Raw genomic sequence first — 13,931 nt, 5'->3', positions numbered from 1 at the left:
GCTTGCCCAGTTCCTAGCCCAAATAAAATCTGTATAGTTACTCTCATTTAGCTTTGGTTCTATTTTCATGCAAATTTTTCCATTAATTTTACATAATAGCCAAGCATGTAACTAATTGCCTGCCTGTTGTGGTTTTTGCAGCGAGTTTTATGATTATTAGCAGATGCAGTTATCAACGCCTGCATCCATTCGCCTGGCATGGTTAGTTCTTCACCCTTGTTTTATTTGATAAATGATGCACACTTTATGTTAATCTTCTTTATCATTTTTATGTAATACATGGTCCATGAAACTTGTCAAATTTTGTGATTCTATTTCTCAAAATTTTTGGGGTCGCGTAAAAGAGGGTGGTTGGCCAAGGTATAAGATTATGATAGACATTTTACTTTTTAATATTTTTATTTCTTACACTTATATGTATATGTATATATATATTATACATGTATAAATATATATGTATACAGGTATATATGGATATGTAAACCCTCAGTGTAATGGACGATATGGGGACAGGTCTGTCATTCTATCTGAAGATCCATTATAACTAAGGATCCGATATATCCAATGGAAATACTGGACAGATCCATTATATCCCAAAGTTTGTCCAGTATTAGAAATTAGTAGGATTAGAAATTACAGTAAACCCTTGATATAATGGACAATATGGGGACAGGGTCTGTTGTTATATCTGAAGATCCATTATAACCGAGGATCCCTCGCTATAATTGATGAAAACCTGTCATAGTGAGGGTTTGTTAGTTCAGATTTTTTGTCCATTATATCTGATATCTGGCATATCAAGATCTGTCATATTGAGGGTTTACTGTATGTATATATCAGACTTAAAACTCACTTTAAAAAAAGAAGATATGAGAGGCCTGTATATATATATATATATATATATATATATGTATATATATATATATAAATCTAAATATATATATGTATATATGAGGCGTGTTATTTAAGTAAGTACCGTTTTTAAATAAAAATGAAACAAGTTGAATTTTCGTGACTTTTCTATTTTCACATGAAAGCCTGTACTATAATCTACTTTTCAACATAATTTCCACCAATATTAAGGCATTTATCATATTGTACAATCAGCTTTTGAATACCATCCTCATAGAAACCTGCCTCCTGATTAGAGAACCACTGCAACACAGCCGTTTTGACATCTTCATCGTCATTGTGGTGCTGACCACCCAGATGCTTCATCAAATGCACGAAGACATGGTAGTCACTGGGTGCTAGATCGGGGCTGTATGGAGGGTGATCAAGTTGTTCCCAGCCAAATGATCTGATCATATCTTAAGTTTGATTGGCTGCGTGTGGACAGGCATTGTCATGAAGCAAAATAATTCCCTTACTCGGCATGTCACGCCTTTTGTTTTGGATTGCACGGCGCAAATTTTTTTAAAGTTGCACAATAAGTTGTAGAATTTATTGTGGCACCACGAGGCAAAAAATCCACAAGCAACACCCCCTTCCTGTCCGAAAACATGGTACACATGATTTTCTGGGCTGATATTGTTTGCTTGAACTTGACTTTCCTGGGTGATGATGAATGCAGCCATTCCATGGATTGCTGCTTTGATTCTGGTGTAAAGTAAGCCACCCATGTTTTGTCGCCTGTGACAATTTGGCTTAAAAACTGGTCACCTTCCTGGTTATACCACTCTAGGAAAGTCAAACAACTGGCTAAACATTTCCTTTTGTGAACTTCTGTTAGCATTTTTGGTACCCAGTGTGAGCATAACTTTTGATAGTTTGTGTTCTTCCACAATTTCATAAACCATGCTTCTTGACACTTCAGGAAACTGATCAGATAATGACAAAATCATAAAGTGTCTGTTTTCTTTCACTTTTTCATCAACTTTCTATACCAAACCATCACTAATGAGTGAAGGTCGTCCACTTCATTCCTCATCATGCACATCTGTACGGCCATCTTTAAAAGCTCTCACCCATTTCTGCACCATCCTGTCACTCATATTGTTTTTGCCATACACTTCACTGATCTGATGATGAATTTCAGCCGCTTTCATGCCTTTAGCAGTAAGAAAACGAATCACAGCACGTATTTCAAAGTTGGCGGCATTCTCAATTGGAAGAGGCATTTCAAATACTCACAAACTTAAACACAGTCAGATGATTTCGTCATGGCAGCTGTGGCTAGCCAAGAGATAGTGGTACACAATGTGCATGCTCCAAGTGCCGACCGCAGTGCCACAACGGTGGAATTTCAAAACAGTACTTACTTAAAAAACGTGCCTCATATATACACCTTATATATATGTATATATATATATATATATATAAAAATATATATATATATATATATATATATATATATATATATATATGTGTATATATATATATATATATATATATATATATAGTATATATGTACAATATATATACAGACGCTCCTCAACTTACGTTTTAGTTCCGTTCCGAACGGCCGAACGTAAGTTGAAAATGAATGTAAGTTGTTACTGTACCATACATCCGTAAATTCTATTACCGTATCCTATAAAACACCCCTAAATAATTAATTATACACATAACATTGTAAAATGATAACATTAATTTCAAATAAATTAAATTCAAGCAACATAAAATTGAGATGGTGGAGGAGGAGGGGGAGGAGGAGGAGGAGGAGGAGGCAAGGCACTTTCAGTCTGTCGTTTGTGCCATGTAAACAATGGATGCAGCATCATGCGTAAGTATCGTTTGAACTACGGAGAGCGCGCTAAACTAAAAAATTCACAAAAAAAAAAAAATTACAATTTGTTTTTTACAGTCAGTTCAAACGTAAAATCGAAAAAACGTAAAACGAATGAACGTAAGTAGAGGAGCGTCTGTATATATATATATATATATATATATATATATATATATGTATAAGTGTATATATATATATATATATATATATTTATATATGTGTGTGTGTGGTGGATGTGAAAGCTAGAGAGCATGGATGACTATAAAGCACCGAAATAGTGGAAGAGAGTGACCTGCATCATGATGATTCATGCCAGATTAAAATATTTGGAGACCTTAGCTCCTTGAATACCATGAAGGCCATCAGATGTGAGCTGGAGAATTGTGATGGAGATGTGGAAGGAGTGGCTAGCAGGAAGGATCATAACAGTTGTTCCAACTCTGTCCACACAATGAAATTCATTGAAAACCTGCAAAAAAAGGTGCAGCAAGATCCAGGCAATGCAGTGTGGACATTGGCGAGAGAGATGGGTGTCAGAGTGGCAACTATGAAGAAAGTGTTGAATGAGGATCTTTGCTACTCCTTGTACAAGAGGTGCAAGGGCCAATTACTCACCGCCTTACTAAAGCTAAGAAACTCCTCAACAAGGTCAAACACCCAGTCGAGCCAAGGATGCTCTGGTTCTTCTCAGATGAGAAGAACTTTTGCCAGGATCAGTTGCACAACACACAGAACAACAGGTGGCTAGCCTACAGTCTGCAGGAAGGCCCGCACTTCATGAAGACCAAGTTCCCTCAAACTGTGATGATCTTTGGGTATGTTTCCAGCAAAGGCCATGTCATGCCAGCCTACATCTTTGAAGAAGAACTCAGACTCACTTCAGATGGCTATATTGAATTGCTGTCCACTGTTATCAAGTGCTGGGTGGAGAGGGTGGCTGCAGAAAGACCATACGTGTGGCAGCAGGACTCAGCTCTGTGTCACACCCCTGGGAAAACCCAGTAGTGGCTGTCTGAGAACTTCTACAACTTCACCAGTCCCATTACCTGCCCCCTCTCCAATTGGAGTGGGTGTTCAGGATAAATTTCACACTTTTTCAGAGAGAAAAACATCATATCTTGGCCAAAAATTGATGTACTCTCTAATTTCAAAGTGCATCTCTTAAAGGATATTTTGCCAAATACAGCTCACTCAAAGAAGCTGCCCTGAGCCTCTACCATGGCCTCCAGGCAGGACTTAACCTGTAGCATGCAACCTTCACAGTGTCCTTGAGAGATGCCTGAACACCAGTTTGGTCTTGGATATCAGCTTGTCCTTGGGGTTGCAGATGGTATGATTGTCTTTTTCAACTGTGCCCCACACATAATAGTCCATGGGGCAAGTTGGGGGGGGGGGGCAGGTGTTGGGACTGGTGAAGTTGTAGAAGTTCTCAGAGGGAACATGAGGGGATGATCAAGGATGAGTTGGATAGATGGAGTAAAAGGGGCATTGGGAAAGAGGGGAATGTCTGTTGAGGAAGGATGGGAGAAGAGAGAAGATAGAGATGAATGGAGAATGGTTGTGTATGGATGTTGCTGTGATGCATGAGGGGGAGTGGGTGGGGGAGGGGGTGAGAGATTATGTGTGAAAAATAAATTGACTTAGCCTGAAAGTATTTCTCCCCGTCTTCTCCTTTTCTACATGCTGAATTAATGAAGCAGCCTTGCTATGGATGTGCTGTGTTTTGTGACAGTGCTTCTGACTCAGGGCAGTGGGCGAGATGCAGAAATGACCCATCATCCAGGAGGAGCCAAGATAAGAAGGAGGGAAGGGGTGGATGGGAGTGGAGTATGTGGGGATGGAATGGGTGGGAATGGTTTTTATGTCATTGATTTTTGGCTACCTCCCTTGTAAGGGGGGAAAAAGCCTTTGATATATGTATGTATGTACTCAAGTAGAACATGATACCAGATTGAGAAGAGCTTTAGAACTCTTGGCAGAACATAATGTCCAAATAAATAAAGGTAAAACTGTTTTGAATGCTAGATCTATTGAGTATCTAGGTTACCACATATCTGGTGAAGGAGTTAAACCTTTAGCAAAGAAAATAAAAGCCATTCTTGAATGCCCATGTACTACTTCTATAGAAGAATTGCAATATTTTCTAGGGATGATAACTTATTGCAAATTTGTAAGAATTTTTTTTATCTAAGTTACTCCATTGTCTGATTTGTTAAACAAAGATGTAAATTTTTGATAGAAATGCAATCCATCAGAAACCTCTTGAAGATATTAAGAATGATTTTCTGTATCCACAATTTTGGGTAATTTTGATGGAGAAAGTTCTTTATTTATAGAAATATATGGATCTCCAATTGGAGTGGAATGTGTATTGTTACAAAAGGTAGATGGTAGAGAAAAACCCATTTCCTTTGCAAGTAAAAAATTGTCACAAGATGAACTGAATTATTCTCAATTGGATAAAGAGGGATTAGCTCTCATGTTTGCTGTTAAAAGATTCAGGTATTTTTTACTTGGTAGAAGACTTGTTGCTAGAACAGATCATAAACCATTGTTAGGGTTGTTTGGAAGATAAAAGCAGATTCCTTGCAATACTAATGCTAGAATACAATTCTGGATTTTATTGTTATCTCAGTATGATTTTGATTTGGTTCATAAACCAGGGAAAGAAAATGTAATTGCTGATGCATTGAGTAGATTAACCCTGGATGATGAATTATAATTCATTCTAGATAGAATCTATTGGTGTGACAACACACCAACACTGAACATTCCAGAAGCTTCCTTATGCACTCTTTTAGAAATCTGTACCAAAGAAGCTCCCTTCACATGTTCTAGTGGAAACATGTTTAAGCAAATCGATGAAGTTGCCATGGGCAGCCCCTTAGGAGTCCTTTTCACAATTTTTTTTCATGGGAACCATAGAGAAGCTCACACTCCAACTGATCCTCCATTTATTGCCACTATATAAATGACATTTTTGTTAGAGTTAAAGATATTCAAGAACTGTTTCAATGGTAAAAGTGAATACCCTCAACAATACTTAATTTCTACTATCAATGCATACATATAATGCACCATATCACACTGCTCCACATGGAAAGATACATGCACGGAACTGGAAAGACTTACCCAATGAAGCAATACAGCAAGCTATCAATAACTGGTATTCCAACAAACCCACCCCACAAAGACAAGAAAACATCACTATATACTTCAGAAATTACATGTCAGAATACAAGACAGATGAAAAAGTCCTCAAAGATATCATTACAAAACATGTCAAGCCCACTGACGCAGAGGACAAAATATCGCTGATCATATATTACAAGACCCAAAAGATGTCACAACTTTTACTGAGAAACCACACTCCCAAACTGCCATTGTCTTTGCAAGAAAACCACATCATTTACTAACACAATTGTACTATTGAGAACTGTGGGTCTCAATCATACATTGGGATGACAAGGACAAAACTTATGAGGTGATTAACTTGCCACCTGCAACACGGAGCTATTAAGAATCATTATAACACCAAACATAAAACTTCCCTCACTTGTCAAAACTTAGAAGGAACAATAATAGACGGATAAAGAGACTCCCGTAGACTAGCATTCATTGAAGCAATTTACATAACAGAATTAAAACCAACCATGAACATACACAGCATAGACCAGTGGTTCCCAAACTTTTCTGGCTTGAGGCACCCTTGCCAAGCCTTTCAGAAGTCCCTGGCACCCTTATTAAATAGAAAATCTAAATTCTAGTTTGTTAGTATTTTGTTGATTCAACATCAGTGTAACAAATTTTGTCCCGGGATAATATGAAAATACTCATCTTTACACTAATGCTGCTTTAATGAACAAAAATGGATGACAGAGAGAGTCGGTAATACGAAAATAATTTTTGCCCTGAATTTTGGCGGCATCTTCAGTTGATCTCACAGCACTCTTTGGTGCCGAAGTACATTGGTTGGGAACCACTGGCATAGACCTTCTGATTCTCCCAACCCAAAAGCACATGTGACCATCCCTAGTGATTTCTGATAGCAATGGAGGAGCCATTCAGGAAGACCACTTTCCACGACACCATCCAAGAAACAGAAACAAAATAGTATATAAATGTCACACACATATTCTCAAATAGTTAGCCTGAAGATGGTCTCCAGAGAAGACCAAAATGTTGCAACTACTTACAGACAGCTACTCAGCAAACTAACAGTTCAACATCGTAAACTAGCAAGAGAAATAGAAGTTCACAACAAAAAAGTTAAACAATGCAGAAACAGCAATATCATTCAATCTTGTCTGTCTAGAAGAAAATATTCTTCCTGGATACACTAATATATATAATATATATATATATATATATATATATAATATATATATATATATATATATATACAGAGCTGGGCACATTTCTCACTGTGTTCCTAGGTGCATCCCTCGATGTCCTGACTGACACATACAGAGTCAGGACACTAAAGGATGCACCTAGGAATACACTGAGGAACATGCCCAGCTCTGGGTGCGTGTGGGTGTGTGTCTATATATATATGTAAGACAAATATGTGAGAAAGCTATAGGAAAGGGGAAGGATGTTTTTTGGGCTTTTATGGATCTGGAAAAGGCTTACGATAGGGTAGACAGAAAGGCACTGTGGGAGGTTATGCAGATGTATGGGATAGGAGGAAAGCTTCTTGGAGCTGTCAAGAGTTTTTATGAGAGTAGTAGAGCTTGTGTCAGGATTAGAAATGGAGAGAGTGAGTGGTTCGAGGTAAAGGTGGGACTTCGTCAAGGATGCGTTATGTCACCCTGGCTGTTCAACTTATACATGGATGGGGTAGTACGAGAGGTAAATGCAAGGGTAGTGGGTCAGGGATTGGAGATGGTTAAAGAAAATGGAGAAAAGTGGGAGGTGAGCCAGCTGTTGTTTGCTGACGACACTGCGCTTGTGGCAGGATTGGAGGAGGGATTGAGGAAGTTGGTGATAGGGTTTGGGAGAGTATGTGATAGAAGAAAGCTAAAGATAAATATGGGTAAAAGTAAGGTGATGAGATGTACAAGGGGTGAAAGTGGCAGTAGACTGGAAGTGAGCATTAAGGGAGAGCGACTGAAGGAAGTGAATAGTTTTAGATACTTGGGTGTAAATGTGGCAGGAAAAGGTGGAGTGAAAGTGGAGGTAGAATGTAGATTGAGAGAAGCGAGTAAATGGCTTGGTGGATTGAAGAGTGTAATGAGGAATAGACATTTGGGAATGGACGCTAAGAGGAGACTGTATGAAGGAGTGATTGTGCCAACAGCACTGTATGGGGCAGAAACATGGAACATAAGAGAGGAAGAGATAAGGAGTTTGAATGTGTTTGAGATGAGGTGTCTGAGAAGTATGATGGGGGTTACTAGGCTAGATAGAGTGAGAAATGAGGAGGTGAGGAGGAGAACAGGGGTGGAAAGGGAGCTGGGAGATAGGATTGATGAAAGAGTATTAGGATGGTTTGGACACATGGAAAGAATGAGTGAAGAAAGACTAGTAAAAGAGGTATGGAAGGCAGATGTGGAGAGAGTGAACATGAGGGGACGTCCTAGGATGAGATGGATGGATGGGGTGAAGGGGGCTTTGGGGAAGAGGGGAATGTCTGTTGAGGAAGGATGGGAGAGGACAGAAGACAGGGGTGAATGGAGAATGGTTGTATATGGATAATGTGATGCATGAGGTGGAATGGGCGGGGGGATGGGGGTGAGGTAGTATGTGTGAGCAAAATTTGATGCAGCCTGAAGGGATTTCTCCCCGTCTTCTCCTTTTATGCAATGGGGGGACGGAGAGAGGGTGTCGCCGATTTAATGAAGCGGCCTTGCTGTGGATGTGCTGTGTCTTGCGACACTGCTTGTGACCCAGGGCAGTGGACAAGGTGCAGGGATGACCCGTCATCCAGGAGTTGCTAAGATAAGAAGGAGGGTGGAGGGGTGTGGAGTGTATTCAGGGATGGAATGGGTGGGAATGATTTCATGCTTTTTCCTCTTTGGCTACCTCGCTTGGAAGGGGAAAAAAGCCTTGGTATATGTATGTATGTGTATATGTATATATATATATATATATATATATATATATATATATATATATATATATATATATACACATATATGTATGTATATACATCCCAGTGTTTACAGAAAGAACTTTACTCCAAACTATACACATGTGGTAGCCTAATTAAAGAAAAAAAAGGAGTAACTTAAAACATAAACACAACCACACAGAACAAGAAAAAGAACTGCTAAAGCAACTAGAAAATGACATCATAAAATGAATAAAAAACAAACAAAAAGGAAGTTGGGATAGGCAAACAAAATAAGTGGAAAGACAAATGGAAAAATGTGGAGACCAGTAAAAACTATAGGAAAATCAAAACTGAACCCCTGCCCCCCTACACACCCAGGAAGCAGTTGGTGCAACACAAGATGACATCTCCTAAACAACAGTGCAATATAATCAACAACCATTTCTACAAAACTTTTTTATGCCCACCATATCAGAAAACAGGCTTAAGTGAATTTTAATTTTAAGGAAACAAGGAAATCACTAGTGAGAGTGAACAGTGTTGTGAGAAATAAGTATTGAGGCAGACAGGAGTGGAGGGTGAAATTTAATGTAAAGAAATTTGAAATTTTGGAAGTGGGTAAAAACAAGAAGTGTATCATGGAGTCATACAAGGGCAGATGAAATGGTCACAAAAGCAAATGAAGAAAAGGATCAAGGAGCCTTGGTTATGGCTGATCTATCACCAGAAAAACATGTGAATAGAATAATGAGAGAGAGTTTTGAGGGGTATTTCATTATATTGATTATGATATGGGAAAAAATAAAGTAAAATCTTCTGTGCCCTACATTATGTGCATTGGTGTTGTGGTCATCACAGAAAAAGAAAGAGAAGAATAAAAGACAGTAACTAGAATGATCTCATAAGATTTGTAAAGGGAGATTAGATGAACTGGGATTACGCACACCAGAAGAGTGAAGTGAATGTACACTCAATTTTCTCTTGGCCTAATTGTAAATGAAATATGTGTATGTTTTAACCCCCCCTATAAATGGAAGAGGGCCTTTGGTATATGTATGTAGTATGTATAATTTCTACTAGGGACTGTAGGTCTTGTGCAAGAGAGAATTGGGGCAACAAAGTGATAAACTTTTTACTGTTTGAACCTTAATTTAATTTTATCATAAAAATTAACAACAGAGTTATAGTGAGGTGAGTATTGATGTAATTTACAACATCAAATCAATTCATGTTAAAATAATTGGATATTAATTGGATTTTGAATGGTTGTTGCAGGCGATCTCCGTCCACCACTCAGCTTGATGACATGAGGATCAGCTGATGATTACTTTGTCTTCGTAGAAAAAATTAGTTAAGCAGTGCAGAAGGCTTTATATTTCATGGCTAATAAAGGCCATTGTTAGGGTTGCAAGGGAATTTTCCATGAGTGAATTTTCCACAGTAGTGGAAAAAAAAAGTTTGCTCCTTTTTATTGTTTAACGTTAAGGATTATTTTACTCAAGTTTATTCTCTTACTCTCGTTAAGTTTTCTATCAGGTTTTCATGATTTTCTTGACTTGGGTGTAAATGTGAAAGATAGCCTCAGCAACAGTTGGTTGCTTATGGTTTGATATGTAACTAAGTTAAATTTATAACACAAAAAACTGCAGCACAAAAGCATGATTTGCCTAGGGGATAGTCATTATAGGTTCATTGTCACCATGCTGCCTAAATTTCATGATCATGTTTCATCATTAAGGAGTGTACCAGACATTTCTATATATGATTTTTTTATGCATATCATACAATTGTGCACATTACAGTACTTGTCAAAATTATGTGGCCCCTACCTCTTGCGGCCACATTATTTATGATGAAAATAGGAAGTCATTTTCTGAGGTGAAGTTATATAGAATGAAGTTATATCTGGCAACCCCCAGCTGTCACGCTGGACCAACAGAATGGAATGTGAGGGAGAACCCAGCCAGTCACTCTCATACTGCTGTGGGGAGAGCATTTACAGGTAACCCCTCTCTTTAGGACCTTGCCTTTTTTCTCACTGGTTTCCTTCATTTCCTTAGGGTCTGTATCATTACCATGGCCCCTACAAAGGAATTAGCTAAAGATATAATTGCCCAAGTCATTGGACTAAAGAAAGCAGACCATGGAACTAAAGAAACCCTTGAAATGTTGAAGGAGAGAGCAAGGCTGGAGGTACCACCCCAGAAACCTAGGATAAGGCATCCTAAGAAGACTTCTCCAAGGATTTTTGAACATCATAAATCATCCAATAACAAAAGCAAAATCTTTGAAGAACAAACTTCTTAGGACCCCCTGTACCAGGTTACTGGGATGTTATCTCCAGCACCCCTCTCTCCCGAAATTACATCATGTATCTCTTGACTTTGAACTTGGCCACCTTCAACATTTCATTGATTTATTTAGTTCCGTGGCCTGTCATCTTTAGTCCAATGATCTGGGCAATTATATCTTTGGTTAATTCTTTTGTAGGGGCTATGGTAATGATATGGACCCTAAGGAAATGAAGAAAACCAATGTGAAAAAAGGCAAGGTCTCAAAGAGAGGGGTTACCCGTAATTGTTCTTCTCACAGCAGTGTGGAAACAACTGGCTGGGTTCTTGCTCACATTCCACTCTGTTGGCCCAGTGTTACAGCAGGGGTTGTGAGATCCATTCTATCTACATAATTTCACCTCAGAAAATGACTTCCTATTTTCATCATATGTCATCGCAAGGGGTAAGGGTCACATACTTTTGATGAGTACTGTATATGTAACATTAAATACAGACTGTTAAATACAATAATTTCTCATATAAATGTGCAAAGAAAGTTAATGTAATGAATTTCAAATTTGGGTGTCAGAAATGTAAAAAATGCAGCTGTATTGCCTTTTGTTGTAACAGTGTATTGATTTTTTGCAGTATAAAAAAAGATTAAGCAATATGTCAGTAGCTATTACATGTGATTCATTTATGAAGTGAAATTTCACTGTAGTCAATATTTTTTGGCATATTGAGAAGCAAATGTTTGGTACATCATTTCAGAGCCATATTTCCAACAAGGAAATTTAACTTTTATCCTATGTTTATCTTTTTAAGAATGAGTAAGTTTCTCAGAGTCGAAAGAGTGTCTTCTTTCCTTTTATTCTTTTTTACTTTAAATGACTTCTCAAGATTTTTTTTTAGAAAGATATGACTTTATTCTACATTCACTATGGTGCATTTTATGTATGAATTAAATTCATTTGTAGTACTTAGTTTACTGACACTCAATGGTACAGATGGAACAGATCTGTATATCTTTGTAGAGTTGTGTAGTTATACACAAAATAAAATTTTTATACACAAAAAGACAATAAAGTTTTACTATTATTGTGCATATTGTTAATTCCTACATAATTAAGAAATGGTGTCATAAAGGTAAGTGAAACCAGGCAGTAGCCAAAATAAAAGAAAAAGTGCCACACACTATGGAAGGGACTGGGGTATAAATAACTCTTTTGATACTGGAAATGTACCACAAAGATGAATGGTGATATTCAGAATATAAAGTTCCATCACCTGATGTGGAAAGGGTTGATGTTAATATAATTTTATTTCCGTATGAAGTAAAAGTATTTTTGGTGTAATATATATACATATATATATATATATAATATATATATATATATATATATATATATATATTGATTGGATTGGATGACCCTTGAACATGGCCACCTAGGTATAGTTCCTTGATTGATTTTCTTGGTGACAATTACTTAATTGAGCATGTAAAAGAGCCCACAAGATATGAAAACTTACTCAATCTATTGATCACTAGCTGTGAAAGCATGGTAACTGATGTAGAAGTCGGTGAAACTGTTGCAAATAGCGATCACAACTTAGATTCAAACTCCTAATTTTTTTTTAGAATAGATAATTGTGTTTATAAGATACCTGATTTCAGTAAAACTCAGTTCATAAGACTATGTCAGGAGCTTCAGCTTACAGATTGGGAGGCAAAATTAAGCAAAAGACCTGTAGATCAGATGTGTGAAATATTTCAAAATACGCTCACTAAGATGATTCATACTTACATTCCTTTTAAGGACAGACATCCCCCAAATCAGGCTTGCCCAAAGTGGTTCGACAAAGAAAGTGAAAAAAGTATTGCTAAAAAGAGACAGGCTTATAAGAAATATAAGTGCTCGGGTGCATCTAATGACTGAAAATCATGTATCGATACAGAGAGATTTAAAAAAGACAATAAAAACAAGAAAACGACAATACGAAATGAATATCGTTGATAAATCCAAAGAGAATCCCAAAGAATTCTATAGTTACATTAGAGATAAAAAGGTTTTTAGGAATCATGTCCACTATTATCTGCTGATGGTCAACGTGAATATTCAAATGAAGGAATGTGTAATATTTTAAACAATTATTTTAGCTCGGTATTCGTAAACTAAACACCTCAAAGTGAACTCCAAATTGAAACCTGTGAAAAGTCTAGGGTAAACTCACTATGGTAAATATAACAAAAGAAAAAATTAAAAGGTGTATAGAGAAACTCAAAGTTAATAAAGCACCATGGCCTGACGGTTGGCATCCAAGAATCTTAAAGGAAATGAAAAATGAGATCGTTGTTTCATTAGAAATTATTTTCAAGAAATCTATCATATCCGGAGATGTCCCAAGCGAATGGAAGCTAGCTAACGTTACCCCCATATTCAAAAAAGGTGACAAAAAGAAGCCAAATAACTATAGGCCTATAAGTTTGACTTAAATCATAGGAAAAATAATGGAAACTATCATCAGAGATGCTATCGAACATCATTTAGAAAGTAACCATTTGATAAATGATAGCCAGCATGGTTTCAGACAGAAATATTCTTGCATGACTAACTTGTTTGAATTCTACAACACAGTTATCTCAAATTATGACAAAAGAAACAATATAGATTTAATATATCTAGACTTAGCAAAAGCTTTTGATACCGTCCCCCACGAAAGACTACTTACTAAATTAGCTTCACACGGAATAAGTGGTAGCCTATTAACCACTTCGGTACGGAACTTAAATCTCGCGGGCAGCAGCCAATGCCAGCCGTACAATGTGTCGTAATAATACTCGCATCATAAAATATAGTCACAGCTTATATCG

The 13,931-nt window shown here is 37.3% G+C and overlaps 1 protein-coding gene across 3 annotated transcripts in view; it reads left to right on the top strand.

Annotated features, from left to right (window-relative positions):
- The window catches only part of hook (hook microtubule tethering protein), a 439,379-nt gene extending 427,222 nt beyond the window's left edge, over nt 1-12,157 (top strand). Inside the window, exons 18-19 of one of the 3 annotated variants that reach the window (XR_012966008.1) lie at nt 10,062-10,788; nt 11,277-12,157. Coding sequence is in view for 2 of the 3 variants with exons in the window: in XM_076179534.1 (XP_076035649.1) it covers nt 10,062-10,107 (46 nt within the window). In the remaining variant the exon portion in view is untranslated. Of the gene's footprint in view, nt 1-141; nt 202-10,061 lie in introns of all 3 variants that reach the window. The other 2 variants (XM_076179535.1, XM_076179534.1) reach the window with 2 other exon arrangements.
- The last annotated feature ends 1,774 nt before the right edge of the window (nt 12,158-13,931 follow it).

The sequence above is a fragment of the Oratosquilla oratoria genome, chromosome 43 (assembly GCF_046742065.1).
Source record: "Oratosquilla oratoria isolate Oo_2021 chromosome 43, ASM4674206v1, whole genome shotgun sequence".
NCBI lineage: Eukaryota > Metazoa > Arthropoda > Malacostraca > Stomatopoda > Squillidae > Oratosquilla > Oratosquilla oratoria.
Note: the sequence above shows the minus strand (reverse complement) of the source record. Positions and strands in the feature narration are given on the sequence as shown.